This window comes from Solea senegalensis, linkage group LG5 (assembly GCF_019176455.1).
Source record: "Solea senegalensis isolate Sse05_10M linkage group LG5, IFAPA_SoseM_1, whole genome shotgun sequence".
Lineage (NCBI taxonomy): Eukaryota > Metazoa > Chordata > Actinopteri > Pleuronectiformes > Soleidae > Solea > Solea senegalensis.
Window position 1 is genome coordinate 26,095,945 of NC_058025.1, and position 27,408 is coordinate 26,123,352.

General features: G+C 44.4%; 1 protein-coding gene across 4 annotated transcripts in view; it reads right to left on the minus strand.

Annotated features, from left to right (window-relative positions):
• Window positions 1–6,142: 6,142 nt before the first annotated feature.
• LOC122769000 (multivesicular body subunit 12B-like) overlaps window positions 6,143–27,408 on the minus strand; it is a 31,887-nt gene continuing 10,621 nt past the window's right edge. Inside the window, exons 5-10 of one of the 4 annotated variants that reach the window (XM_044025249.1) lie at window positions 27,156–27,285; window positions 26,917–27,027; window positions 20,682–20,740; window positions 10,133–10,188; window positions 9,714–9,773; window positions 6,262–6,367 (exon numbers count right to left, since the gene is read on the minus strand). In XM_044025249.1, the coding sequence (XP_043881184.1) occupies window positions 6,326–6,367; window positions 9,714–9,773; window positions 10,133–10,188; window positions 20,682–20,740; window positions 26,917–27,027; window positions 27,156–27,285 (458 nt within the window). In that variant the 3' untranslated portion in view covers window positions 6,262–6,325. Of the gene's footprint in view, window positions 6,368–9,713; window positions 9,774–10,132; window positions 10,189–14,800; window positions 14,917–20,681; window positions 20,741–26,916; window positions 27,028–27,155; window positions 27,286–27,408 lie in introns of those variants that run through there. The other 3 variants (XR_006360398.1, XM_044025248.1, XR_006360399.1) reach the window with 3 other exon arrangements.

The following is a 27,408-nucleotide window of genomic DNA, read 5'->3' on the forward strand; positions in this document are numbered from 1 at the left end:
ACCTTGTCTTGACAGCTGTGGTTGGCAGAAGTTTTGGCTTTTATGAGTATTATGGTATTTTTACGTCATTAACACAATGGTTTAATAAGTTTAACAGTAAGAAAATGTATTCTTTACAAAAAAAAACCCTACAAAAGATACAGGTTTGGGATATTTCTGTAATTAATACGGTGCAATTATTTAACAGAAAGAAATATGCAAAAATTACTGTTTCGGCAACTATATATATTTACGGTATTTCACTGTTACAAAACTGTAATAAACTCTTTTTAAGTTTATGGTCTTTTTCTGTCATGGTTTGACAGTTTTTCACTGTAAAATCTACGGACATTTTTTACAGTAACAAACGCTTTTTTGACTCTGTGATGTGGGGGAATCTCCCTGTTTCGGGTCCAGTTTTTCAACTTTGCTCACAGGCCGCGGACACGCGAGTCTTCACGTGAGCCTGAGCTGTATTCACACATGAGGAACAACTTACTGCGTCGGTTCATTTAAATAAAAACGAAAACCACCGTCTCCGAATGTCTACACGCAACACAGTGCTTAATTTTTTAGAAAAACAAACTTCATGTGCATGTAAGAAGCTGGTATTATATCCTCCCGTCAGTGGGATACGTGGCATTTGTTGTTGTCGCAGCTCATTGTCACTTTTTATCAGACGATCATGTTCTTCAGTGGATTTTGTCTTTGGGGGAAAACAACCTTTCCTCCGACGAAGGATTTGGAGCAGCGGGAGGCGAGGAGCATGATTTTAGGATGTGTGCCATTAACAACAAACATCGGCTCCTCCGCTACTCGCTCCTCATGTGGAATGTATAAGTTCTGTCTCTGCTAAATAAATTTCATGTGCTCGCATACTTTGTGGCCACGGCAGAGGGAAGAACATTCGAATGGGAGCTATTTATCTGTCTGAGTTTACATGGATACACGGGAATTGAACGCCTTTGTTTTGGTTGGCCCTTTATGGAGAATCAGTCGAATGTCTGAACGTTCTCCACAAACATCCTTGCAATAAAGAGGAAGTGTGGCTGCTGAGGCAAAACTCCCGATAATCAAACATCGGTATGTGTGATTTTCTGTCTCAATCACACTGCGTGTGCACGTGTGCGAGTGTGTCATTAATAGGCTGCACTTCAGAGGGGAAAAGGTAGAAATCCACCCAGATGTTGTGCAGCTGGGTGGATCTGGTAGTGAAGAACGAGACAGCATCTGTCACATGCGAACATTTCTAATCTGTCCTGAACATTAGGCAGAGAGCACTAAAAGCCCATCACTGGCCGCATGTGCTGCTCGCTTCACAATGTGCTCGCCGCAGGCTCTGGGGTTTGGCTCCGAGACGTTCCCGACGACACGAGAACAAAAGGAGAAAATATCCACCACGCTGTGCAGCAGAGATACAAACGTAAACGGCACAATTCCACTATTGTCTTCTCAACTTTTCCCCCTTTTGAGTCGAACATGGCCGATAAAGGTTTGTTTGGAAAAGGAAAACAAAGGATAACGGACTAGCTGAAGTTATTAGGGCAGAGAGCCCGAGGCTAAAGACCGAGGCTTTGAACTAGAGGTCCAGCAGAGCTTAGTGAGGTCACGACGTGTCAGGCACCAAGCAGAACTAACTTCACATGCCCGAGACAAACGTGTCCTCAAAGAAAGTTTCCTTCCACTCTTACTGCCGTGCATTTGTACAAATTTAAAGACGTTTGTTTAGAGGACATCGTCTCAAAACAAACCTTTTCACTTCCCTTTCTTTATTGTTATTCGTGCCGTTGCTTCGCCACGATACTTCCTGGAAGAGTATTAACTTCCCACGGTGGCTATTCTGCTTTATCTCTGCGCTACGATTCAGAGTTTGCACGAATGGCTGCGTTAAAACGCGTCTGTGGGAATCACTCCGAGCTGACCCTGATGGTCCCCGAGATATTTCCCCCTCGCCGGGTTCATTTGCCTAGTTACCAGTCGGTCAACCTCGTGCCCTGTGAACTGACCATGTCCTCCCTCTGCGGTTTGAAGGAAAAGAAACCCGATCCTCCGGGGGACCGCTCCAACTAACAAGAAAACTGCTGGCCCGAATCTCTAAGAAGTGCCGTGTTTTCCCACTGGACCACTTTCAGCTTAATAAACATCTTAACTAGCCGGAGGTCCCATGGGAGCTGCTGGGAAATCCTCTGGGCAGCCAGAGCTCAGGAGCTGGGCCCTTTATTGCATCCAGGTGGCTGTTAGGAAAACGCTGGTCAGCCATAAATGTCCAATAAAATGCAAGTGGCACCTTCAAGGGTGGACAGGGTCAGTGCACCTGTCTGTGGACGAAAGCTCCACTCACCCCAACATGTCCGATGAGTTTGATGTCACATGTCGTGCTGCCAGCGCGTTTCTGACCCGTCTACTGGACGAGTCGGGTCGTCAGGACTCGTATAATGAGGCTAAACAAATACAAAGGTACATGGAGACTGACCTGCTGACCCACAAACTCCCTCAGTCAGGTCTGATCACTTGACGGAGCCTGTTTTTTATTTTTTTAAATGAAAGATGCGGCACATCAATAACGTTGCATTGTCAGCACAACAACAACAACAACAAAGTCGCACACTCACAGACTAAACGTGCCATCGCTTCCCGTTTGTTTTTTAACAACTACTTCACGGGACCCGAGTTCACGAGTCCGGTCTGGTCGCTGTCCACAGGGAGAGCTAATTGTCCCGCAGGTCGCACAGAGACCTGGACGGTGTATTGGGCCTTTGATCTGACTTGAAAGGAGCTAATTGATTTCTGTGTTACAGGCAGTGTTGAATGGGGGAGATGCTTGCTGGTCATTTCACATGTGCAGAAAAATCTGAGCGGGACGGAGGGAGGGTATGAAGAGAGAGATCACCTCACACCCGACTCCATACTTGCTCAATTACAATAATTTGACTCACATGGGCTGGACGTTGTGGCAGAGAGAGAGGAGGAGCTCGAGCTGCCATGTGGGGGATGGGGAGGGGGAGTGATCTCTGCTCTGGGATATCACTCATCTTACCTCACGCTAAGGTACAGAAAGACAAATATAGACAAATACTGCAGTGCATGGGGCTTGTTAAGGCGCCGGTGTGGAGAAGACCGCATGTCTAACCTCACCGAGGCAGAGCAGACTCACTGCCAGCACTTGGTCTCTGTTTCACAGGGGGAAAAAAAAAAAAGCCAAACTGCATTTATTGATTCATTCAAATCATTTCCTTTACCTTTTTTCTATCAAAAAAAGTACTGGATTCAAGAAATCCCATTTGGAAACTGAGGCTAGAATCTGGCAATACCCCAAAATAGTCTATTTTTTCCCTGTTTAGTGAGAGGAGTGTAAGGAGGAGGAGAGAACCTGCTGCCAACTAGTGGTTGGAGGCTTAAATACAACAGAAAACCACTATAAAAGACTGTTTCCATATTGACACAGCACCAGTACAAATACAGCGATGGAAATGCGATGTGCTCGCAGCTCTGCGTCTTCTGTTCCTGTGATTTGTTGCTTCACCTGCCCGAGAGTCCAGCTCTGGTCTGGACCTGCTTTGACAGGCCTTCACTCCCTCACCTCTCTCCCGTCTCTGGTCACCCCAGCTCGGGGGGGGGGGGAGGAAACGGGGCTGTCAGAGGGAGAGTGGTCGGCTAAGCCCGTCTTAACACAGCACCTCAAACCACCTCATAAATACAGGCTTCCTCTTCTAATTTCCAAGCAGCCGATCCACCTCTGTCTACATGCTTACACACTGCTCCATGTCATGCGGCGGGGTGTGAGTTTAAAAATGACCACGGGACATCTGGCCGACCTACAGAGGGTGGGGCTTTGATGTGCGGCTCTGCAGTTCAGCTTGACTTCGGCAGAGGCCCAAATCCTCCGAGCAGTGAGTGAGTGAGAGTAAGGAAGTTTAAAGAGATTCGCCATATGTGTGAGGATTAGAGGAAACAGCCTTTAGTTACGCCACTATCACTGAAACATTTTAATTTTAAAATGTGGTCTTCGGAAAGTCATTTTCCGTGTCATAAAGTGGAGTGGAAAGGAAAAGTGAAACCATGTGAGGCAGCCGGTTGTTTACAGGGGTTTCATGAGGCAGCTGCGGTTAAATTCACCAACGTTTAACTGCTCTGTGATCACCATCAACACAACAACTCGCCACTAATGATCCTCTGATGAATCTCTGATGCTGTATACACCGACACCTTCAATATTACTAACATATAACATAATAAAAATCTATGTGGGCAAAGATTCGAGGCACATTTTTCATTTTCTATATATATATGCATGTGTACGTATATATATACACATACATACACATGCATATATATATATATATATGTATACATATATATATATATATATATATACATATATATGATATAATTATTGTAAACAATACAGCAATCACTTTTACTTTGAAATTCAGTGAAATATCATCATGAATATAAATATTTATTGTATTATAATGTTGAGGTCATATAGTCCGGCCCCACCTTGACCAGACTAGATGCTCACTGGCCCCCCGGGTCATTTGAGTTTTACACCCTCATTCAAAAAGCGATCTAAATGATCACCGGTGACTTTATTTGGTACCTAATGCTCAAAATATCCAATCGGCCAATCACAGAGCAGCAACTGAGTTCATCGCGGCACGTCGACATGGCCATGACGTCCGGCTGGAATTCAAACCGAGCATTAAAATGAAGAAAGGTCACAATTGTCCAAAAAAAAAAGAAAATATTCAGTGTGTAGTGATCTTTCCTGCCACTTTATTAGGTATAGTGTGTTCCTAATAAAGTGGCAGGTGAATGGATTTAACAGAATATTTGTTTCCTCCCTCCCTCCATCATTATTATTATTGATGATCTGTTTATAATCGAATATAATGCAACAAAATTGATGTATAAACAATAAAACTGACCCCCCGACCTCCTCCACTTGTACTACAGATACAGAATATAGAACTAAATATGAGTGTTAGCCAACAGTGAGCAATATTTTTTATTATAATATATGAATCAAACTTTTAAATGTATTTAATGTATAATTATAAATATGAGCATGAGTTATTTCTATTGTGAATTGTGTATCATAACAAATGCCTTTATTGTGAAATTCTGTGTAATATCAACATGAATATTATTATGACTGGCTCATTGGCCCCCAGGTTGTTTGAGTTTTAACACCCCTGCTATAAAGAAAGGTATTTATTAATATTTAAAGTTGTTTGGCATGTTTGGCTCCTATAGACCACATATGGAACAGTGTGTGTGTGTGTGTGTCTGTCACTCTGTGCTCCGGGGCGTCAATGACATGAGTGTCACCTTTACGGAGGAGCGTGAGAGCGGGTTTCCCTCTGCAGAGAATTCCTCAGACCGTCGCTCGGATTTCCACGGCACAACAAAAGGAGTTACAACGCAAACAACCGCTCCTCAACAGCTGTCGTCTGCCGTGTGCTTCATTAAACACCTGTGAATACCAGAAGCCGTTAGGAATTTTGGTGAGGAATAAAAAAAAGAGAAATACAAATCCGCACCTTTTGCAGAAGCCATAACCAAACCAATTAACGAGGATTTAATACTAATTACAGCAGCAAAACGTGCAAATGACTCTGACATTTTTGATTAGCCGCAAATGAAATAGGCTGAGTGAGAAGATGTGTCGACGTGTGAAGTGTAAATTCTTGCAAAAAACCTGGTGGCAGATTGTTGTTGTTGCAACAGAAAATTCAGGTCAACACATAAAATATACCGAGATTATCTCTCCAGGAAGTCTGAACCTTTTATGCTCTCTCTCTCTCCTTAAAGCTGCAGATAAGAAACAGATACTTCAGAGCTGAACTTACAGATCACACAGATCTGACTCGGTGGACGTGGGTGGGCATCTCAGGGGGCAGGAGGCATCTCAAAAGCTCTGCTCGCTCTTGCTGCACGCCGCTCATGACGAACCCTGTGATGGAAAGGTGCTGCGGCATCAGAGGAGCCATGTTTGCGCTGCGTCTTTTCTTTTCCCCGCCGCCGTCTCCGTGACTGACACTCGGCGTCAACGCGGCCCTGTTACTCCGACGAGCAGAGTGTGAGTCACAGCGGGAAACACTGTTATCATTTCATCATTCTTCTGAGGACGTCTAATTAAGATAGCCCCTTACAACATCAATGAATTACAACATTTATTCAAATTAATGTTATAACCTGTATAGAATGTTACATAAAACCATTGTTTTTTCTGTATAAATAATACAGAATAATAAAATCACTTGTATTGTTGGTGTATTCATTCTTTTAAAAGTGATCCCTTCATCCCTTGGTTGTGGCTCACGTCGACAGTCGTGCAGGAACGTTACAGCGCGATGCTCAGCTCTGTGATGAAGTTGTAGTGAAACTGCAGGAAAAACAAGGAGACGGAGGAAACGGCATTAAAAGACAATAGTAGAACGAGAACTTATCGGCTTCATTTTCTCCACACACCACTTTTAAATGAGCCAGAGTGCAACAGAGTGATTTGGGGTCACACCCGTCCTAGGATTTAGGAAACATGACGAAACACTGCCCCCTTGTGGGCTTATACGGACATGACTCTTTAAACAGCAACAGGGCTTTTGAACTGTCCAGTCATAATATGTGGCAATGTCATGATACACAGTAAAAAAATGCTATAAATCATTATAAACCATGACTTTAACTCACATGCCAATCAAAGATGAAACCAGCGGCATTACTTAACTTGTCTTAACTGTTTATAACTTGGTTATAATGTTTATAAATGTTGTTACAGCTGGCTTGAGCAGGGAAAACAATGTATAGGACGCACCGTTGACAAAAAATAATAAGTTATATATAGGTTGATCTCATTTTTAACACCACTGTGTCCCACTGAACAGCTGCTGATGTGTGTGTGTTTTTGTTTTATTCATTTTTTTTAGGATGCAGTGAGCTGAGCTGTTGCAGACCCTCGCTCCACGTTAAGTGCCAGAAATCTGTTTTGACTTATTTTCTCTTTTGTTTTGTTTTTTTGCACAAATCCTGTTAGAAATGGAGATGACGCCATTTTGGGTCAAAGGTATTGCTTTTTTCTTTTTTTTTTTGGGGGGACCCAAACTCCTGTGCCTGCAGGCCCTGAATGTAACCGATTCATTAATTGTTCAGTATATAACTTCTGCCTGAAATGTTACTAAAAGCCACACAGTGAGGGCTACAAGTCCTCCCAGACAACAGCAACGCTTCCGAAATATGTGTCCATTCACATTAAATGAGATACAACGCTCCAGAACATCATTTAAAATGAATAAAACATAAAACACAGCATAGTTCTCTGCAATACACAGGACTGACAGTTGCATTACCATGGCACAACACTAGGGGATGCTGTATGACCACTGAAATAAGTTTCCAAGCAGGAGCCAGAATGTCCGGGTTCTCTCCATCAGAAAAAAACCATAAAAAAAACGCCTTCCCCTGATTTTCACCTGCTAGAGGAGGAAGCCTCAAGTTTACCCAAAACCTGTCACATATCACAAGTCTGTTAGTTGTGAAGAAACTCAGCCCCACCACCACACCAAAATTCAGACTCAACATCTGGCACAGTAAATAAATAATCCTGTGTGTACACGTGTGTGTGTGTGTGTGTGTGTGTGTGGATGATGGATGGGGGAATGGGGTGTTATCAGGGAGAGCATGTATCAATGTCTGCCAGTTTTACACACAGGCTGACAGGACAGTGACACACTGGAACATGGGCGGCAGTCACCCAGACGAGCCGAGCTTCATTTCCTGTCCCTGCTCCACTGCCAAAAATATGTGACATGTTGTCTTCATTAATTCCACCTCCATTTGGAGCGCTCACACCTCTCACATAGCCCCGAACACCACTGTCCTTCCACACACACACACACACCTGCAACTGCCTACAAACACCGAAAACCAATCATACATAGGTGCTAATGAAAATCCTGTCATGTGTGCACACAGCCCCGGCACACACTCCCTCTGAAAATCATTAACCAGCCGCCGACAACAGTTTTCAGCAGAGCAAACTACATAAAGATGTCACTTTAAATCGCTTACTAATTAACACTTAAAAAGACACAAATTAGATATGCGTGGCTAAAAGCAATTATAATTTCCGCAAGTTTTGCGAGTCATTTGGGAAATGAAAAGAATGCCTAATTGCTGGAACCAACATCATCCGAGACATGACTTAAGTGACGCCTGCTCGGAAAACGGCCTTATCTACAACTGTGGGCTGTGACTGCGACGGGTCTTCCCTCCAATTACGCGTGCGCGTGTAGAATTCCCGGTGAGGGTGCATCGCGCTCGTGAACTGTATGTGCACTTGAATGGGCTTCAGACATATTCTCTGCAGGAAGTGGCGGGAGGGTGTGCTGGGCGTGGACAGTGACCTCTTCTGGACGACAGAGAGAAACATTGACTCAACATCTGATCCAGGTTTGAACACTCCAACACTAATTGTGAATTTTGGGATCCAGTATCCTTCCAAAGCTCTGACACACGGCAGACACTATAGTGCATCACTTTATAAGAAGAAACACCTACAACTCTATATCCTTGCTCTGCAGATACCATTGTGGGATAATAATAAGAGAAGAGAAAGTAAAAATAACACAATGGTGAGGGATGTTTCCACTTGGAAACTAATTATCAAGCTAAGCTGTGACTTCATCCTCATCAGCCTGGCCCCGCCATTAATCTTGTGCTGTCGTCCACTTCACTAAATCCTATGTGTTACACTATCTCACATTTACTTCATCAGCTCCAGCGCGGCTGTAATTAATGATTTCTCATGCCCTTCCCTTCCCCAGCTCAGCTCACCATGTGTCCTCCTGCTAATCACACTCTCGGAGAAGAAAAGGGGAGAGGGAGAGAGCGGGAGAGAGGAAGGAGGGGAGAAGACAAGAGCATATAGGATGAGGAGCCAGCCTGTCTCTCCACCCTGGACACACACACACAGAGAGACACATACACGCCATTAATACCTGCGCTGACAATGAGCTTCATTCAGATGACCATATGACAAGATGGCGACTGTGTGATTTGGATAGTATGTGACAGAAGACAGAGGCAGAGTGCAGAACAGACACCCGGTTTGATGAGGGAGTGTTTGCTCTGTAACACATCTCAAACCCAACAGCACCTGTTCTTTTTACAGTGGTCTGTCACTTCCTGGCAGTTCTGATACCAAGATACCGTGCTAATGAGAGAGAAGGGGGGTTGTCACTCTCTTTAAAGCATGCACGTGCACACGCGCGCACGCGCACACTTTTTCCCCTCATGCTCTCACAAACACACGGGCTCTAAAGAAGGAGCGGCACATGGATGATTTTCTCCCAACTAATGCCTGCAGGGTACAGCGTTTTCATCTGAGACTGCGCTTTTATTTGCCTCGACGACGTGGTCGGTAAAAAGTTAAACGTGAAGTTAAACAGATAAAGCGCCTCGAGATCTGCGGGCGCAACGCGAGGCGCTACATTGAGCCGTTTCGGAGAAGAATCGGGGGATAAAAGTCAAGCGTTTTGGAACCGACGATGACACTTTCAAGAGAGAATGGGGCTGCCTCGTCGTCGCCATGCTTTCATTTTATTCAATTGGGGGCTTCGTGGAGCCAACAGGGCCTCGCTGTCTCAGACACTTAATTACAACTCCAAGACCGGTTGCTTTGCATTCTGGGCCAGCGGCGGCAGCGGCAGCCGAGCACTGCAGCCTCTACTCACTTCCTCCTCGATCTCTGCCAGGGATTTGATCGTAATGCCCATTAAATTGACTTGCTGTATCTGAAATCAAAAAGCAGGGAGAACAGGAGGGAGAAGAGGGGGGAGGAAAAAAAAAAAACACACAAGAAACATGGCGGTTAGGCTCATGGCTAAGTAAGCATGCTTAAAATCTTTAATCCTCTCCCTCTCTATGTCAGTATAGTGACAACTGCCGCCAGCCAGCCAAATGGACTGCATTGAGCCAGCTCTGCCTGACTGCACGCATTCATCACTCAGTCTGAGGGAAAGGAAACTGAAGTAGGGAGGAAAGGGAGAATTCTGTGCAAAGAATATAAAGGAAAAAGCAGGAAAAGGAGACTGTAGCATACACTGTATAACTCATTTAATATGATTATAACACAGAGGTCAAGAATTTGTACCTGCTTCGCGTCGCCGTGAAACTGCTCGGAGACCGCAAAGGGCACGTCGTCGAGAGCTGCGGAAACACCAGGAAACACAAGTTTAAGGTTGACTTTTTTAAAAAAAAAAAACAAATCGCCGACTATCTCCAAAGAGTAAACGTGGTATTATAAAACAGCAAAGCGATCAGCGTCTCCTGTCGTACCCCCGCAGACAAGATGAAAAGCTTTATTATTATTATTATTATTATTATTATTGTTATTATTTCCTGCTGTATTTCAGCACCTCCACTCTCTCCTCCAACTCTCCCCATCCCTCTTCCACTTTAATTACTCTCGATTATTCCTGATTCTGTCGTGTCTGAGGGATGTTCACCGCCCAAAACAAAGACCCGCTCGCGCGAGGCACAGGAAAGTGGAAAGAAGAGAGACAAAAACATTCGCCAGATATCAAATTTGCATGAAAATAAGCCACACTGTTCAGCCGGCGGAAAAAGCGGAATGAAATGAGGACTTGCCAAGAGCGTGGTGGTATAATTAGCATTTGACCAAACAAACGAGCTTCAACAGAGCTATAATTAAGCAGGCCTGTAATTAAGTGTATGCCCTTTATCATAATGATCGTGGTTAAAATGGTGTGATGGCTGCCAGTTGATTATTAATGGTGTAACCCTGAACTGCACGCATCCTGCACTGGAATCAAGGTGTCATGACTGTCAGGCTAGAGAGCAGCCCTTTGTTTATAAAATACATTTGGGTCCAAATTAACACAGGGTGACACGGGACACAAAGCCGCCCGTTTTTCAGACTGAAGGGAAAACTGCAGCTGTTCAGCTTCATTAAAAAAACACACCAAAAAAACCACACACACACATACAAAAAAAACCTCCCAAATCTCAAAGCACAAAACTTCTTCTGCTGCCGTTGGCTCCGACAGGAACCCCAAATATCAAGAGGCCAAGCATCCAACTGGTGTTTCTTTATGCGCCGTTTGTCAGACTGCTGGCACAGGAACAGGAACTCATAAATGTTAGCCAGAGCTGTTGGAGAGTCATCGTTTCGGAGCCGACAGTCCTTTTGGTCTTTCCTGTTCACAGCAATATTTTAAAGTATAAAATTCCACAAACATCCCTCACTTTGACACTTAGGTGACTTGGCTCTCCTCTCCTGGTTATTGCACGGATGCACGCTTTGGCACTTTCCACACGAGCGCAGCACAATGTGAGCTTTGTAATCACAGCATGAACCTCAGAGACCTCATGACCATAAGAAAGCTTATTTAGTTGTGTGGGTTTTTTTTTGTTTTTTTCCAGTCAATTCTTACTGTAAAAATCCAGCACTGACAGGAGTCCACAGGGGGGTCAATGGTCACATAATAACAATATAATAGCCACGGACAGGTTGATGTTACAGGGGCTAAACGTGCCCCGAAAACAGACACGTGTGGCTGTGACTGAACTTTAGGCTAATCGTGATGCTCACGCAGGTTTATGACAGTGGTGAACTGGGAGCCGGGCGGGAGAAAACGCAGAAAATCACATCTTTTAGATTCGTTTAGACTTGTTTTATGGGCCGCTGTGTGCAATGGAGGAAGGACTGATGTTATGATCTATTAGTTCAAAAAAAAATTATCTCACATATAGCCCCTTTAAGCATGGCACATGGCACATGGTGCTTATTTACCATGTGCCATTTAAGCTGCCAGTAACAGTTGAAACTGAAGCATCTGTAAAATCTGGACGTCTGTCCCAATTTGCATGGCAACCCGTCCAACGGCTAATGTCTGCATCAGCGCTGCAGTGGTGGATCTATGACCTTTTTTTCCCCGTTTACCAAATGATGTTTGGGTGACGGCCACGTTTCTGCTGGATATGTGGAGGCAAGGACGCCGAGGCGTGAATCTTTCAGTATCGATACGATTCACTTCCTCGGCTTAAAAACGGATTCAGTACATAGAGTTGCTAATTTGAGTGCCTCCTCTGCTGTTAGGTAGCTGCTATATTTGAAAAAAGGCAACGTAAACACAAGTAAATGCAAGAAAAAGTGCATTACAAGTGAGGGTATGACATACTGCGGCTCAAATGTAATCATAATTTTCTACTGTACACTAAAAGCAAAGGTATTTTGAAATAAAACAGGCTCTGCCAATCAAAACTGAAGATTTTTGGAAGTTTTAAATCCCAGTTTTTACACAAAATGAATTTTCTGACACCTCTACAAGGAAATTGGCTAAACATGATGGCTTGTTATAGTTCTAAAAAGAAAGGAGTGAATAAACACTGCATCACTGTGTCGCTGGGAGCACCAGCACCAGGAGGAGGTAGGCGCAGGGTATACATTTTAATCAACAGTCAGCCACGAGAAGCTGAGATTGCAGCTGCTGATGGATCTGCATGGCGTGGACAGATGAACGCGCAGAGTTGAAGGCCAGAGAGTTTCTTTATTGCTCAAGGTTTACATTTAAAACCAGATCTCACACTTTGTATTCCTGCACCATCTATACTGGAGAGGCTATCTCACACCCAGACAAATGGAGAGGCGCAGGAGATGACTTCCTGGTAAGAAATGAACGCTATACCGCTGTAGAAAATCCGGAAAGGTGCAAAGGGCAAAAATAATGTAAATCCAATCTTCTGACCAGGAATCCCACTTTGAAGCATGTTCAAGCAGCTCAAATGGCCGGGCTACAGTCCATTAACTCGTAGCGGCACTGCCGTGCGGGGAATTGGGTCGGTTATTTGGCGTGTGGCGCGTATGAGCGCTGGTCGTATGAAAACATGTGGCAGGAATTTTGGTACAATGACTATGTTGATGATGATGGCGATGATGATGGCGACAGTGAGCAACAGAGGTGGCGTTAAGTAAGGAGGACCCTGTGGCTTGAGTGATTGCAGTGTAAAGAACGGAGTCAGCACGGGCCCCGTGTGGATCATTGCCTTATTAATGGCTCCGTCAGGTGCGATGAGCAATGGCTGCATTGTCATCTCCAGCCCCCGGGCACAGATGAATGGCTGTTTCAGGGCGGGAAGGGCTCCCTCGTACGCTGGGCTGAGCACTAATCCCTCACGTTTCCATTGTTGGATGCACTGTCACCCCGGACTTCGGCTGCAGCACCATACATTGCGACTCGGAGAGACGTGGCGGCGCGCACAGGCGCCCGTACGCACGCACGCACGCTCGACACTGACTGATGGAAAAAATATGCGCGGGTGATCGAGCGCGGCCCGCGTTACATGAACTCGAGGGTAACAGTTGGGGAATGTTGATGAACTTTTATTTTACACTTCACTAATTCAGCAGGATTGCATTGATCTCCGGGCCGGGTTGGCGATTACTCGGGCAAATCGGTCTGAATAACAGCGAGGGGCGATAATCCACAAGTGCCAGTGAACATCTACCACGTTTACTCAGGACCGGGCTGATTTTTTAGTTATTTAGCATCATACAATTATACGACGCAATAAGAAAAAAGGTGGATGGAGCTTCGTGTGGGAGCTGCAATATATTGTATGGCGCGAAAAAAAAATAAAAAAAATTGGATATTTCCTTCCTTCTCTCGGTGTGTATCCAGGCTAGACAATGCAATCCCCTTCCTGTCGTTGTGACTCTCAATTTGAGGTGGATTCTTTATGCAGACCATGAAGATGCTATTCTGGTTGCAGACCCCCGCTCTCTGTCACCTCTGCAGATAATGGTGAGTAGATGAACAGAGAGCTGGAGGAGGACCCCCCCTATGCCCACTCACAGCCCTTAGCCCCACTCCTGACATGAGAAATAGTGCCCAGGCCTGACAGCATCTCGGAGACATATTGTAGTTTATTTTGTCGCCCGGGCATGCCATCTGTGCCATTCCAATAGAGGGTGTGTGCGTTCAGGCTGCCGCGCGAGAGAGGGCGCGAGGCTCTGGGTCCCTCAGTAACTCTGCAGCCGCGGCAGGTCATTAGTCAAATTGCCTAATGAGAGAGAATACAAATGGCCCCCCTACCCTGACAGGAGGAATTTTGGAGGTGTCAGAGCTCCTGACCCGTGCTATGAGAACAGATGATAGTGAGTTGCTATTTTCAGATTCTTTTAATGACTATGGCTGTATGAAAACCCATTCTTTTACTTTTATCTTGTTCCACGGTTTTTTTTTTTTCAAACTCTCCAGACAGATGAGTGGAGGAGGAAAAAAAAAACAACAACTTTTAAATGTAGTGGAAATTAGACTTTTTAACTTTTGAATTATTTAAATGTTTACCGGGAATTCGATTATCGTTCGTGGGGAAAAAAAGTGGATGACATTGATACTAAAATAGATGTTGATGATAATCTATTTTTATTTGTTTTTTCGCCAGTCCTGTTCAACACGGTTCCCATCTCCTCCTCCAGCTCCTAAAAGCTAAGAGTAGTAACCAGTGGTTACAGAGTACAGTAAATAAGATTTACTTGTACTTTTTTGCCCTTAATGACTAAACCTTTTTGTAATAATACATGTAAAATGTATTAAATGCACCATGAAATGATGAAATAGAACTAAAGTCTATTTCAATTTCAGGTTTACGGTTATGTGGAGGCAATTTTTAATGCCGCAATTCAAAAATCTGTGTGCTTTAAAAAATAAATAAAACAAAGAGCAACACAAAGCAATCACAAAAGGATTACCGGAGGGATGCAAAATGGCAAGCTTCTGTAGAATGACCCACTTACTTTTCCATCTGTGACAAGCAGGCCTTGAAATCTGGTTGTGGGTAGGGAGCCAGGCGGCAGTCCCAGTCAGGCGCGGGTCCATCAGTCTTCCGGAAAGTGGGCAGCGCCAGCAACACCTACAGTGAGTTGGCCACAAACACCGCTGCATAACTGCATCCTCTGAGGAGGCGAGTGCAGCCTGTGTTATGACTTCTCGAAAATGCATAAACGGAGGTTCGACTGCGTTGAGCCCTATAAGACGAATAGGACATTTAATGCAACGTGCCATAAACGTGGGGTCATTTGGGGTAATTACGAAGCCTATTTGAGCTGTTTTACAAGGTGCCGAGCGCTGGAGAACGCCGGAGGAGCTCTCTTTTTTGCCGGACGGCTACAAGAGCTCTCTCGTGAAAGTAAATGGACATTCAGACTTTAATCAGCAGCACAGTGTCTTTTAAGACATTGCCACGGCACCGACATTGATCCCCAGCTGTGGCTGCTGGTAAATGTGCGGCAGAATGTGTGTGTGTAAATTGGGTACGCCTCTCTGGACAAGTGTAAACGCTGGCAGAGGGCTGACAGTAAATTGCATGTGCCGGATGGGACACAGCAGACGGCACAATTACACAAATCCCCTCTTAATTAGCAGTTCTGTGGGCAAACTAACCCGTAATGATGCGAGGGATGTGGCGAGCTACAGAAATCCTAACAAGAAACACTCCCCAGCACAGGAGACTGGGTCACGTGGCCCCAGTTCCCCTGAAGTCGGGAGTGACGCGTGATCCGTTTTGATCAGCGCGTCAGCCGGAGACGGTTCCCTCGCTGGCCCGCTCCCCGCAACCCCACGAGCCCTCGCTGAGCGACTTGCCCTCTGGACTGTGGGTAAAGCAGCGGGCCCTCTGCGGTTGTGGGTGGCGTTATTAAGTTCTCCATGCTCACAGTACCAGGCAATGTAAAGTGGCATCTCACACGGTGAGTAATGAACTGTGCCAGAATGGAAGCAGGAGGGATGACAGCCAAAGAGGCCTCCTTGGCAGCCACTAACCTGGGCATCCACCAATTTATCATCCCCTAGAACCAATCCACCAATGCTGCTCTGCCATTTGTCATTAATTATGCTAATAAGGACACCATTAGTCTCCCAATGAAACGGGCAACTGTTATTAGTATATGCTCTTACATTTCCATACACGTGTACTTGCCTAATCGTTGCATTGTGTGCATAGATGCAGACATTTGCAATTGTTTGAATCAAATCATGGATTTTTGGGACGTATGTGCGCAATAGTGATCAACTATTACGAGATGACAACATAACCGCGCGCCGGTCCTTCGATCCGAACATAAAAACGCCCCCGTCTGCGTAAAGACACTGATGGGTTTGAACTTTTTCCGCGGCGGATTTTTTTACGGCGCCCAAGCAAAGCAGCCTGAGCAGAACTATTTAATATACAGTAGCGTGTGGAAGCCCCAGATGCCTTTTTCCAGAACGACTTTATTCCCAGAATCTCATTGTGCTTTCTAAATCACACCACAGTATGTATTAGAAGACCATTAATTACAAACTTAACAAGTCAGCAGAGCCATTAAAAGATCTTTAAGGCATATTTGACCATAAATCTCCTTAAACTATATTTAATGACTGGATTTTTGTGAAATATTTTTTATCAAGTTCTAATTAGATGTGTGATAACAAACCCTGCTGTACACGGGGGCAAATGAGGAAGCTGTGACAGGCTCATCCATTGAGGCTATCCACGTCTGGACACTGAAACTAATGGAGCACTGCTTCTATCTCAAGGATGGATAGAAAGCAATGAGGGATGAGACTCCAGAGTCCAGTCTGGCCTGCAAATGCAAAGTCTTGTTAAGTCTCTTATTTCGAATGTAATAAAGGGCCAAAAAAAGCCAAAAGGGCCTCGAGGCAACATTAAAAACAAACAAACAAACAAATCCATTAGGATTCATATCATAAGTAAATTACAGCAGGTTTTATTTCAGATATGTACGACTGGAATAAAACCAGTGGCCAATTCAACGTAAAACTTGCTCCACAATTATCCACTGGCAAACTAGTTTAATTTACAAAACCTTAAATTGAAATTAAGAGATTGATGAAGTCGTTTTCGTACATTAAATGAAATGAAATGAAATGAAATGCTAGAACCAGATTTAATCATGATTCTTGATGATTCACGATCCAGTTAATGACACGAAAATACAATTTTCGGAGCGCTCGTTCATCCGCGTCTTTTTCCTGCAGTTGCCTTTAACATTGAACCGTGTAAACGGCATGTTTTTGATGATTGTCTGTCTGTCTGTCTGTCTGTCTGTGTGGATGATATTTTATTTTATTCTTTATTTTTGATCAAACAATTGTTAATCTTGTGAGCACTTTCTCACCTTCACCTCTGTATTATTATACTTAGATTTAAATGCTGGTCAGAATCAGTTTTCAGTGGTTTCAACTGCACACAATTGAACGGAATTGAACGCGAGTCCTTAAAAGGACAGCGGTGCGGACTTGTGTGTGTGTGTGTAAACACATCAGGTGTAAATACTTTTCTTCTGCTGAATCTCTCCCTCGCTCTCTGTTTTGCCTTCTGCTGACCGGGGGAATTAAGAGGCAAAGAATGTGGGTTTTAAGAGGGTTCCTTTCATGTCTTGATGTAAGCTTTGGCATTACTTCAGACATCAAGATCGGTTTCATAGAAATCCCATTCCCCTCTAAAGTAAAAGCTCGGCAGTAAATCTGCCCGTGCCTCCCCCCATAACACTTCCATAAATGATTCATTCGGCTCAGTTTAGCTGATGCAAAACAGAATGTTAGTGAGTTGTGGATGGAGCCCGGGCTGCAAGTGTAGGACCAACCCCGCCGCTTAGTAATTTCATCAATCTCTGCGAGAGAAAGCACAGACGAGAAGGGGAAAGAGGAGGAGAGCTTACACTAATAATAACTTTTGTGTCACTATCCAGAGGTGGTGTTTTTTAATCCCTCAGCCTAAAGAATTGTGTTATTCTAAAATATAACCCCAGCGGTGCAGAAGCAGATGAGATCCATCACGGTGGGAGATAAGAGCCGGTTGATTCCCCCCCCCTCTGTATAGCCTTGCCCAGAACTACAGAGCGAGATAAGATGGAACTTTTGTTTGAAACCTGATGAGAACCCTCTTAATAAAAGTGCTACGCCAAAAATAATCTTTTTTCTCCATGTTAGTCAATCAAGAAATGGTGTAGTTTGGGGTGGGAGGGGGCAAAGGAGGAGAAAGAAAGTAATTTTGCATAATCAGTGAGCGCCATCTGGAACAATTAACCAAATTCCACAGAACTCAGAGGATCAGTCATATTGGCTTATTAAAGATCCAGAATTATACAAGTAATAAATCCTTGGAAAAACGAAGCGTACCCCTGCCTGTCACGACTATTTTAACTTCAAATACAGTGGAATACTTGATAAGGCTGAAAAGAGGAGATTAATATATGCAAATTATGTCGAGCATTTAAAAGCCCCCCAACAACTGTCTCGGGTTTTTTTTTTTCTTCTTCTTCTTCTTTTCCCTGTCTCTTATTACAGGGCTTTATGTTTTATTCATACACCAACTCACCTGTCATTTCATAAGCTATAATATTATGAGGGTATTATTAAACAGCATAAAGTAGAGCTTTAATTGGAAAGCTCCATTGCATTTCCCAATTATTTGCAGCAAATTAAAAGCACATGCATGGAGTTTAATAAGAATTCTAATATTGTTTCGCGAAAAATCAAAAATCACTGTCATCCTGCCAAGATATTTTGCAAACCCAAGTTAATTTTGAGCCTTTTTGCTCCCCCCCCCTCCCCCTTCCATCCTCCTGTGAAGGATGAACTGTCTGGTGTCTGTTAATTGAAGTTCCTCTAATGGATAGGGAAATAATTGCTCTCCATATTAGGTTAGATCAGGGCCAATGTCACGTTTTATTTTTGATTAATGTGATAGATATGTAAATGTATTGCTTTTTATTACGTTTACCTTTTTATCAGGTGGGTGTCTGCCCAATCCTATACGTTGTTCCGTCGGTAATGAAGAGAGACTCCCACTTTTTTTTTTTTTCCTTTTACAGTTGCAAACTTCTTACATTTTTAATCAAACATATGCCTTTAAGACACATTCTCCCGGATGCCGATTTAATTACCTTAAAAAAAAAACCAACCTGCTTTTCCTGTCAATGTACGAATAACGTACCTAATTGGCGCGGATCAAAGCAAACGCAGGTGAGGAGAAGCAAAAGGTTGGCGCTGCGATTGGGAACTTGATAACTTTTCAAATGAGCTTGAACTGTCAAGTCAAAGGAGGGCTGCAAAAAAAATAAACGGGAATTAGTTTTTAATATTCTGGCAATAAATGTCAAAGCGCCTGCACATCACATCTGTACATGATGTGACTGCAGATGACAGATTCGCCAGACATGTTACCTCTCCTCCCCTCAGCTCGCTCTTTTTTTTTGGTGTGTGTGTGTGTGTGTGTGTGGGGGTTTTTGTTTTGTTGGTGAAGTGACGGAGGGTTTAATCAAGAAAGCAGGCAATTCATCAATCCTAAAGAAGGCGCCTGTACGACCCTGACAGAGCGCACATGGTTTTAGACCGACGCGAACCTGGCCAGCTGTCAGCCCACACACACACGCGCGCGCACGCGCACCCACATATACACAGACCGGCGTTACCACCATGGTAACAATTAACACAAATAAGCTGTCGGCTGCAGCCTCGCTCTTGGTCTACAGGCCGTCACACTGCTAATGAAGGGAAGTTGTGTTCACTCACATTCACAGTGTGATGCTGCAACACTGACGAGCGCGCGGTCTCCAGCAATGAAACAGGAAACTACTCAGGCTTTAATCCGATTGCCTTTTTAAATCTCAAGAAGACACGCGCGTGCGCAGGTAGTACAGAGAGAGAGAGGGTGTGCACCTGCGAAGGACAGCTTTCTGGGGGATAAATGACGACTGCTGGCATACTGTACAGTATGTGCCTGTTCTTCACCGTCACTCAGAGCCCGTCCCAGTGGAGGAATCGCACACCGAATGCCACCAACCCATTCAGCTGTGTGTTAATGTCTTCTCCTTCAGGGCTACACTTGTCTCGACTCCCTCGGAATGACTTTCATTCCACAGTTTCTTTCTTAAATAGAAGTAAAGTGTCTCAGCGAGTTCACATTTCAATGTATTAATGCATTAAAAAAAACAACAACTTTGAAAATCGATCCGCACGTCTCAGCATTCGTTCAACGCCACGGGTGTGAAAATGTGGCCGTGCAAGCCACCGAGTGTGCCTCTGCTGGAGCGGCAGGAGGAATCCTCACCACATGGTGTCTCTCTCCAGCCGGATAAAAAACCTTCCCGCCTCATTCACCCCCCGTGTGAATCACACACTCTTTAAGGCTGGAGTGTCTCAACCGGGGCTCTGAGGCTGTCATGGCTGAGCTCTGCTTCCCTAACGAATTAGCCTTTCCTCCTGTTTCAGTCGTGGGGCACCGTACTGTAGGTTGAGTTTTGTCCTTGACAAAGAGAAGAGAGATTTCGTCCAGTGCATGCACGCGGCACACACACACACACACACACTATGCACTATGAGTGTGGCATGTGATGAATCGTCTTTGTCAGCTGTTAAATGTTCTCTTGAGTGTAAAGCCGAGCTCCTCTGGGAAGCCACGCTTGCTCTTTACAGTGTCCATCAGTGAGGAGATGGAGATGTAAAGCGTTTTGTAGATCAAGCACCAGAGAAGCTTCTTTTATGCACAGGTGAAAACCCGGATTTTGTGGAGATTTGCAGGGAGTGTAAAGTGTCGCAAAAAAATCACCGCTTTTAAAAACATTATGCATGATGGACTAAATAATGTGCATTCAACGTGTGAGGAAAATCTACCTGTTTTTGTGTAGCCTCCACTGCACTGGTGCTCAAAATCTGGCCTGCTCATGGTCTTCCTGGAAGTGAAAAGAAACAAAAATAAAAAAATGACAATCACGCTACCCGAAATTCACAGAAACGTCACATTTGACGAGGAAACGTCAGACATTAAAAAACGAGAGCTCAAAGGGCTTTTCCTGGAGTGTCTACAGGCAAAACAGATCGCTGAAATAACAGTCTGAATCTGAGGAGGAGAAATATGGGAAAAGGTAAACCGTGCCTCAGCCTGTGCCCAGGGGCTCGAACAGACCTTTAACGCGAAGTTTGGAGCAGGATCCTGTTAATTCTGGAGGAACTGAGAGATTCCATTATTCAAGGGAAGTCTGTTCACCTCCCCCTCCCCCCCTCCCTGCTCCATTCATGGCCTTGTATTACAGAAAACAGCACAGAATGCACTTTGTGGGCAGTTGAAGTTAACAAACCATATAAGATTGAAATCCTCATCAATCAAGCTATCATGAATTACACCCTGTGACTCACCCCTGCGGATCGATAAATCCACAGCAAGCAGGGAAAAAAAACAAACATCCACAGCTCCGAGAGAGGCGCTGCCATAGCATGACATGCTCTGAAGGGGAGAATGAGCTCCGAGATGGCATTATAAAACAAATGATCCCATCATGATAATGCAAAACAGTTGGCTATATCAATAATAATAAAAAAAAAAACGCTTTGATTAGAGGGCGCGCGCCAAGAGTTTGTTTGTTAGGGACCGAGAACGAGGACGGGGAATTTTAACAAGACTGTATTTTGGAAGCGAGCAGGTGTGAAGCTGCAAATAATGAACTGTGTACCATGTTGTGTGTTTGGTCTGTTCATGGACAACATAATCAATCTCTGCTTCGTGGGAGGTGTAAAAATCAAAATTTAAAAAAATTCAAGACAGATCATACATTCCCCCGAGGATGCCGCACGTGAGTTGTGGCTTCCAAAGCATTATCTCTTCGGACGAGATAAATAAATGCAATAATTTCCATCAAGAGCAATAAAACAAGGCCGCTGACAGGCTGTGGTATTTATGAGCTGAAGTCTGCAACTCAGATTTATTTGCAGTGAAAGGGTCGACTTCTCTCCTCCTCATTTACATCAGCATTTGGCCATGTTAGATCCAGGGCAGTGGTGAATTTTTAAAAGGTTGGCATCAATCTTGCTGAGAACGATTGCCACATTCAGCGCGGACTTCTTTTACCTCGCAAAGGTTGATTCCCGCGGCTGAGGAGGGAAAAGGAGAGGGTACGCAGACTAGATAATGTGGTTTAAATGTATTCTTGGGTGCGTCTGTGTATGTATTGTTAGAATAATCCTCTGCTTCATAAGACACAAACAATAAAGGCAGAGAAAAAAGTATTAAATCTGCCTCTTTATCTCTCAACGCATCGGAACGCGTGAAAGTTGTACTTAAAACCGCAACAGACTTGGTGTGAAACCAGGGAAAAATGTGCTCGAGAAACACTTCTCCATTGGCAACCTCCGGGGTTGTTTTTCCCATCTGTCTCCAACACAGAAACTGTCTTAATCCAAACTGGTGATTTCTAAATACAATTTTAGGTGCACTGGAGAGGGTAACATATGGCAAATCAATTAGACAACTAATTCTTAAAACAAAAACATGGCAAATGCATTTGCTAATCAACAGCAGTGTTGGGGGCTCGTATTATGTCGGCCACTGGAGTTTTGACAACAATTAATCCTCATTTCAGGCAAGGAGAGCCATATTGACACATATTCCTAATTTGAATATTCAATTATAGTGTAGTTCCTCATCAAATTAGAGTAAAACTGGGAACACGGCCTGAGCGATTTACGTAATTACGACGCAGACCAAGTCTAATGTTCCCCTGAAATCTGCCGGAGTTAAAATCATATTAGGGCCGTAAAGCGAACCGCAACACTAAGGATTACATGACAACATGAATTAGACTTCAACCGATTTTTTTTCTTCTCCGTTCTTCGCAGTTGTTCCTGCGTGGAATAAAGGGGGGGGGGAAAAAAGAAGGAGAGACAGACAAGTGGTAGTCGGTGGAGAGGTAAGACGGGGATGAGAGTAATATCGCTGGATACAGAAAGCTGGAAGTGCTTGTTTTGACACGCAGCCTTTCCCCGTGACAACATCTCCACACCTTCCTCTGTGTGCCGACAGTGCTGCTTTGTGGGAGCTGCTTTCTCACCCATCATTATCCTCCTTTAAGTTTGGTGTCAGGTGTTGGAAAAGAGGATCTCTCTCTGAATTTGGCGGCAAATCACCGAGCAGCCGGAAGCCCATCAGATCGCGGCTGATCATTCGATCATCCGTGGCACCTTGTCGCGTTCCCCCCGCGTTTAATCTTCCCAAACTTTTTTTTTTTCCCCAAACACAACAAAGTAATGAGCGGGAGGATGATTGTCCCCCCGGTGCTTTCAGATGGGGGAGATGTTTCGGGGGAGACGCGCTGACAGTCACAGTCGCGTGCAGTGGGAAGTCTCGGTTAACCAGCGGCGCAATGAAAGCCGATACAGTACTCCTGCGGCGCCGCAGCAATGTGTGGCGTGTCACAGGTAGAAGACAGAGCCATCCGAAGCGTATGGATATGCACGCCAGTTGTGACACTGATGACTCTCTAGCTCTTCACGTGTTGGAGGAAGAGGGAAAAAAGATACCGGGCCCTTGACGTTTTTATCGCTCCACAGTTTGATTTAAAAAGTGTCTGTGTGTACAATAGCCTATTATTCTAAGAGAAATGTCAAAAACCTTGATTCTGAGTGAAGCGAAAGAAATTGCAATATTAGGACAAGGCTAATTTATGCTAGCAGTCACTGTAGAGGTCAGATATCAGCCTCAGCAATGACAGTTTTATCAGGAGAACAAATGGCAACGTTGGCCCGGGAGAAGAAAGGAGGGGGATACTTTACTGGACACATTAAAAAGCTGACCGGACGGTGCAGCTTTTCCACATTATAAAGTCAGGGAGTGGCTGGCTGATACGGTCTGTCTTGACAGATAACACGCCAAAGTGGTTGACATCGAGCTGTAGCTATGAATCAAAACAAAACGCCGTTTCTGGTTGGAAAACGTTTCAGGCGAACTTGATAAAAAAGACAGTGAAGACACGCAGGGGGTTGAAATGCATTTGTATGGGCAGACTGCTCAACACAGAGCCATGCCCTTACAGATTTACGGGCTCCGTATGGCGCAGCAGCCTAGGCCAATAAGAAATAACTATTTTAGGTTAAGTGTTTATCATGAACTCATAAGATTTTACAGGGCTTGCGCAGTTTTACCCCCCCGAAGTTACAATTAAGACTCTTAAACACCACAAGGAATGCAACTGAACACCTGTGTTACAACCCCTTTAAGTTTTAATAAATAATAAATAAACGATAAGTCCTTTATGATATACAGTAAACGAATGTAGAGCTGCAACTAACGATTATTATCATAATCGATTAATCTGTCGATTATTTTCTCGATGAATCGCTTGGTCCATAAAATATAAAAAAACAAACTTCAAAAAAAACGTTGATCGGTGTGCGTCAAACCTGGAAATAACGATGTTCTCAAATGTCTGGTTTTGTCCACAAACCAAAACGATCAACTTTTAATGATTTCTTTGTTATGTGGAGCAAAGAAATGAAGAAAATATTCACCTTTATGAAGCTTAAACAATGAAAAAAGCTCCAAACCGATGAATCGATTATCAAAATACTTAGTTGAAAATGAATGAATTAGCACTGCCTGAAAATTGAAGGCTGGATGAGTTTATAATTAATCCTTTAAAAAGAAAAACTTTCAAGTCCAATGGAACCAAAAGATATTTATTCACTACACATATTCATATTCTTTTAACCTGTCAACTGTGAGGCAACAGCTCACAGCTGTAAACTGGGTCTGACTGTGCCGAGGAAAACACAGCGGCTACACTGCACACATACAAGCCCACATACAGATAAGTTTGTGTGCATCATTTCCAGCCAACAAAACCATTCTCTAAACAACATCACTGCTCATAACAGGCAAGAAGACGGAATTTAAGACCTAAATCACATCTCAAATACCGTCCAACGGCACGACTTCTTAGAGCGCTGTATGCATTAGCTGCCAACACAGCACAAAAAACAATTCAAACAATACCTTAGCCTTGATGCAATAACTGTGCGCATCCCATAATGATGCAACACCCTGCAGTTTCTGTGTGCTGCAGCCCCGCGCCGCCGAAAAAGAAAAAAATTTGGTTTACATTTGTACACAACTCTAACAAGCTCTCGCTTGCCTGAGGCAAGGAAACATTTGAGAGGGATCACTGAAGCTTTCAAAATTATAAGGCTCATTAAAAATTTACACATTATTGACTGTATTTAAAACATCTTTTCCACTGACTGTAAAGAGCACTTAAATTTAAGAGGTGCTATTCTCCAAAGGCCATAAAGTTGTTATAGATAGCCCGAAGGAGGCATGGAGGAGAGAATTTTCTCCTGCTGAATATGAATAAAGTATAGCGGGGTGATACTGCACAGACAGTTACACTGTAGTACTGTACTTACTGGCAGCAATCACTGAGCTCGCCAAGCTGTTTATAAATCACCGCGTCCGACCCGTCTAATCTGTGACGTGAAAATAACCCCAGACAATTCTTTATCTGTATATCTGCGCGCCTGTCTAAAGTTCAGGTACGAACACAGACAGGATGTCAGATAAACAGTCACACAACTGCCACGGTCTAAATTGCCCACGGTCTCGTCCTTATGTGTCAGCGCATTATGGATGAAAAACACTCTATAAGGAAGAGACTCTCTGACTGTGGGATGAATTTTAATGTTAATACAAAAAACAGCAGCCTGTGATCTCAGCAGGCATCGGGAAGGGGGGGGGGGTTGGTGGTGTGTGAGTCGCTTCGAGCTGCAATTTATTCCAACCTCTGAGCCTCACCGACTTGAAAGTGGGCTTCAAAAGAACTGAGGTTTACCGGTAAGAGTTGCGGGGGCATACACACATACGGGCCCAGGATCTTGCCATCAATTCCACACCTCAAAGATTATTGACTATTGGCTTTCAAAAAATATATTAGAGCTAAAACTATTTGGATAATCGGTTTGACGCTTTTTTTCATGATTAAAACAAGATTTCCGATTGTTTAAGCTTCTTAAATGTGAATATTTTCTTCATTTCTTTGCTCCGGATAACAAAGAAATCATTAAAAGTGAATCGTTTTGGTTTGTGGACAAAACAAGACATTAGAGAACGTCATCATTTCCCGGTTTGACGAACACCGATCAACATTTTTTGAAGGTCTTCTGACACTTTATGGGCCAAACGATTAACCGAGAAAATAATCCTTAGTTGCAGCTCTAAAATATATGGATGATTTGACAACTCTGCTCAGTGGCCATGTGAACCGGAGCTCTGTTTTGAAGACGTCTGCCAGCATCCACTGCTCTGGCCTGTTGTGGCTTTTTAAGTGGCTTTTACTCAGCCCAGCGCCGGATGGCAAAGCATCGCACTTCAAGCTGGCAGAGGCACCGGCACGCTGTGCCAAGCTTCCCTTCGCCGCGGCACTACCACCACACCGACGGAGTCTCGGCTTGTTTATTTACAATTTGCCGTAGAAATCCCCAAGTTCTTCATTGGCGATAAATAATTGAGCTGTTTGATCTGGACACAGTACAAAGGGTTCCTGCACTCACTCTGAGGCCTGAAGCGGAGGAAGGCTGAGCAGCATGAACAGAGGAGAGACACACACACACACACACACACTGCAGCATGGCTGAAATCTTGGAGCTCTCCTCCCTTCCTCTGCAGCTGTCGCTCCCTCTCCGGGCTACATCTCCTCCTCTTTGTCTGCCCAGAACAACGCTGCTGTCAACACAGTCAGAGGAGCGACCTGTGTCTGCCTCCTGGGACACTCCACAAATAGCAGGAGTTTAGCCCTCATTGAACTTATGTTCTTGTTCAGAGGATCCTGTCTAGTTAGCCTGTCTCTTCGGTTCAACCCCGCTACCTCGTTGTCCAGCCACAACCTTTACAGCAGATTGCCCGGGAGTGATCAATTGCTTGTGTCTTCATTGGGGGGGTACATATGGCGCGGGAAGCATAGCAGCAGCAGCAGCAGCAGCAGCAGCAGCAGCTCGAGAGTGTGCGCCGAGCGTGAAATAAAAAGGAAAGCAGGGGAGGAGAGCCGAAACTTCGGGAGCTGTCGTGAATGTTGTAAAATGACGTTACCTGGCTGTGTTGGACGGGACATCTGTGTTGGCGGCGACGGGCGTCTCCTGGGACGACCGATGCTGAGGAACATCTCCGGTTCGATACCATATCCCCAGATTGTTAATCTCACTGTGTAAAAAAACACAAACGCCTGAGTCATATGTTTGAATTTTTATGCAAATTCCACAGTCTTATAACGCACAGCGTAACATAAGGTGAATCGTGATTGCAGTCATTTCTGGAGCCAGAGAGCTTACCCTATACACGTGTAGTCAACAAGATGGTACTTGGACTTTGCGATGATCTGGATATCGTATACAGCTGTCTGTGCAGCTGTGCGAGGGCTCATTCTCACACAGAGCCTCCTCTTCCTCATGGCAGTTTCCTCTGATGATTCAGACGCACAATGCACACAAAAGACGTCAGCCATAAATACACGGTCACATATACGGCCCTGTCGTCTCTGAGTGTCGGGCTCAAAATAATGTAGATATTCCGAACCTCGGGGAG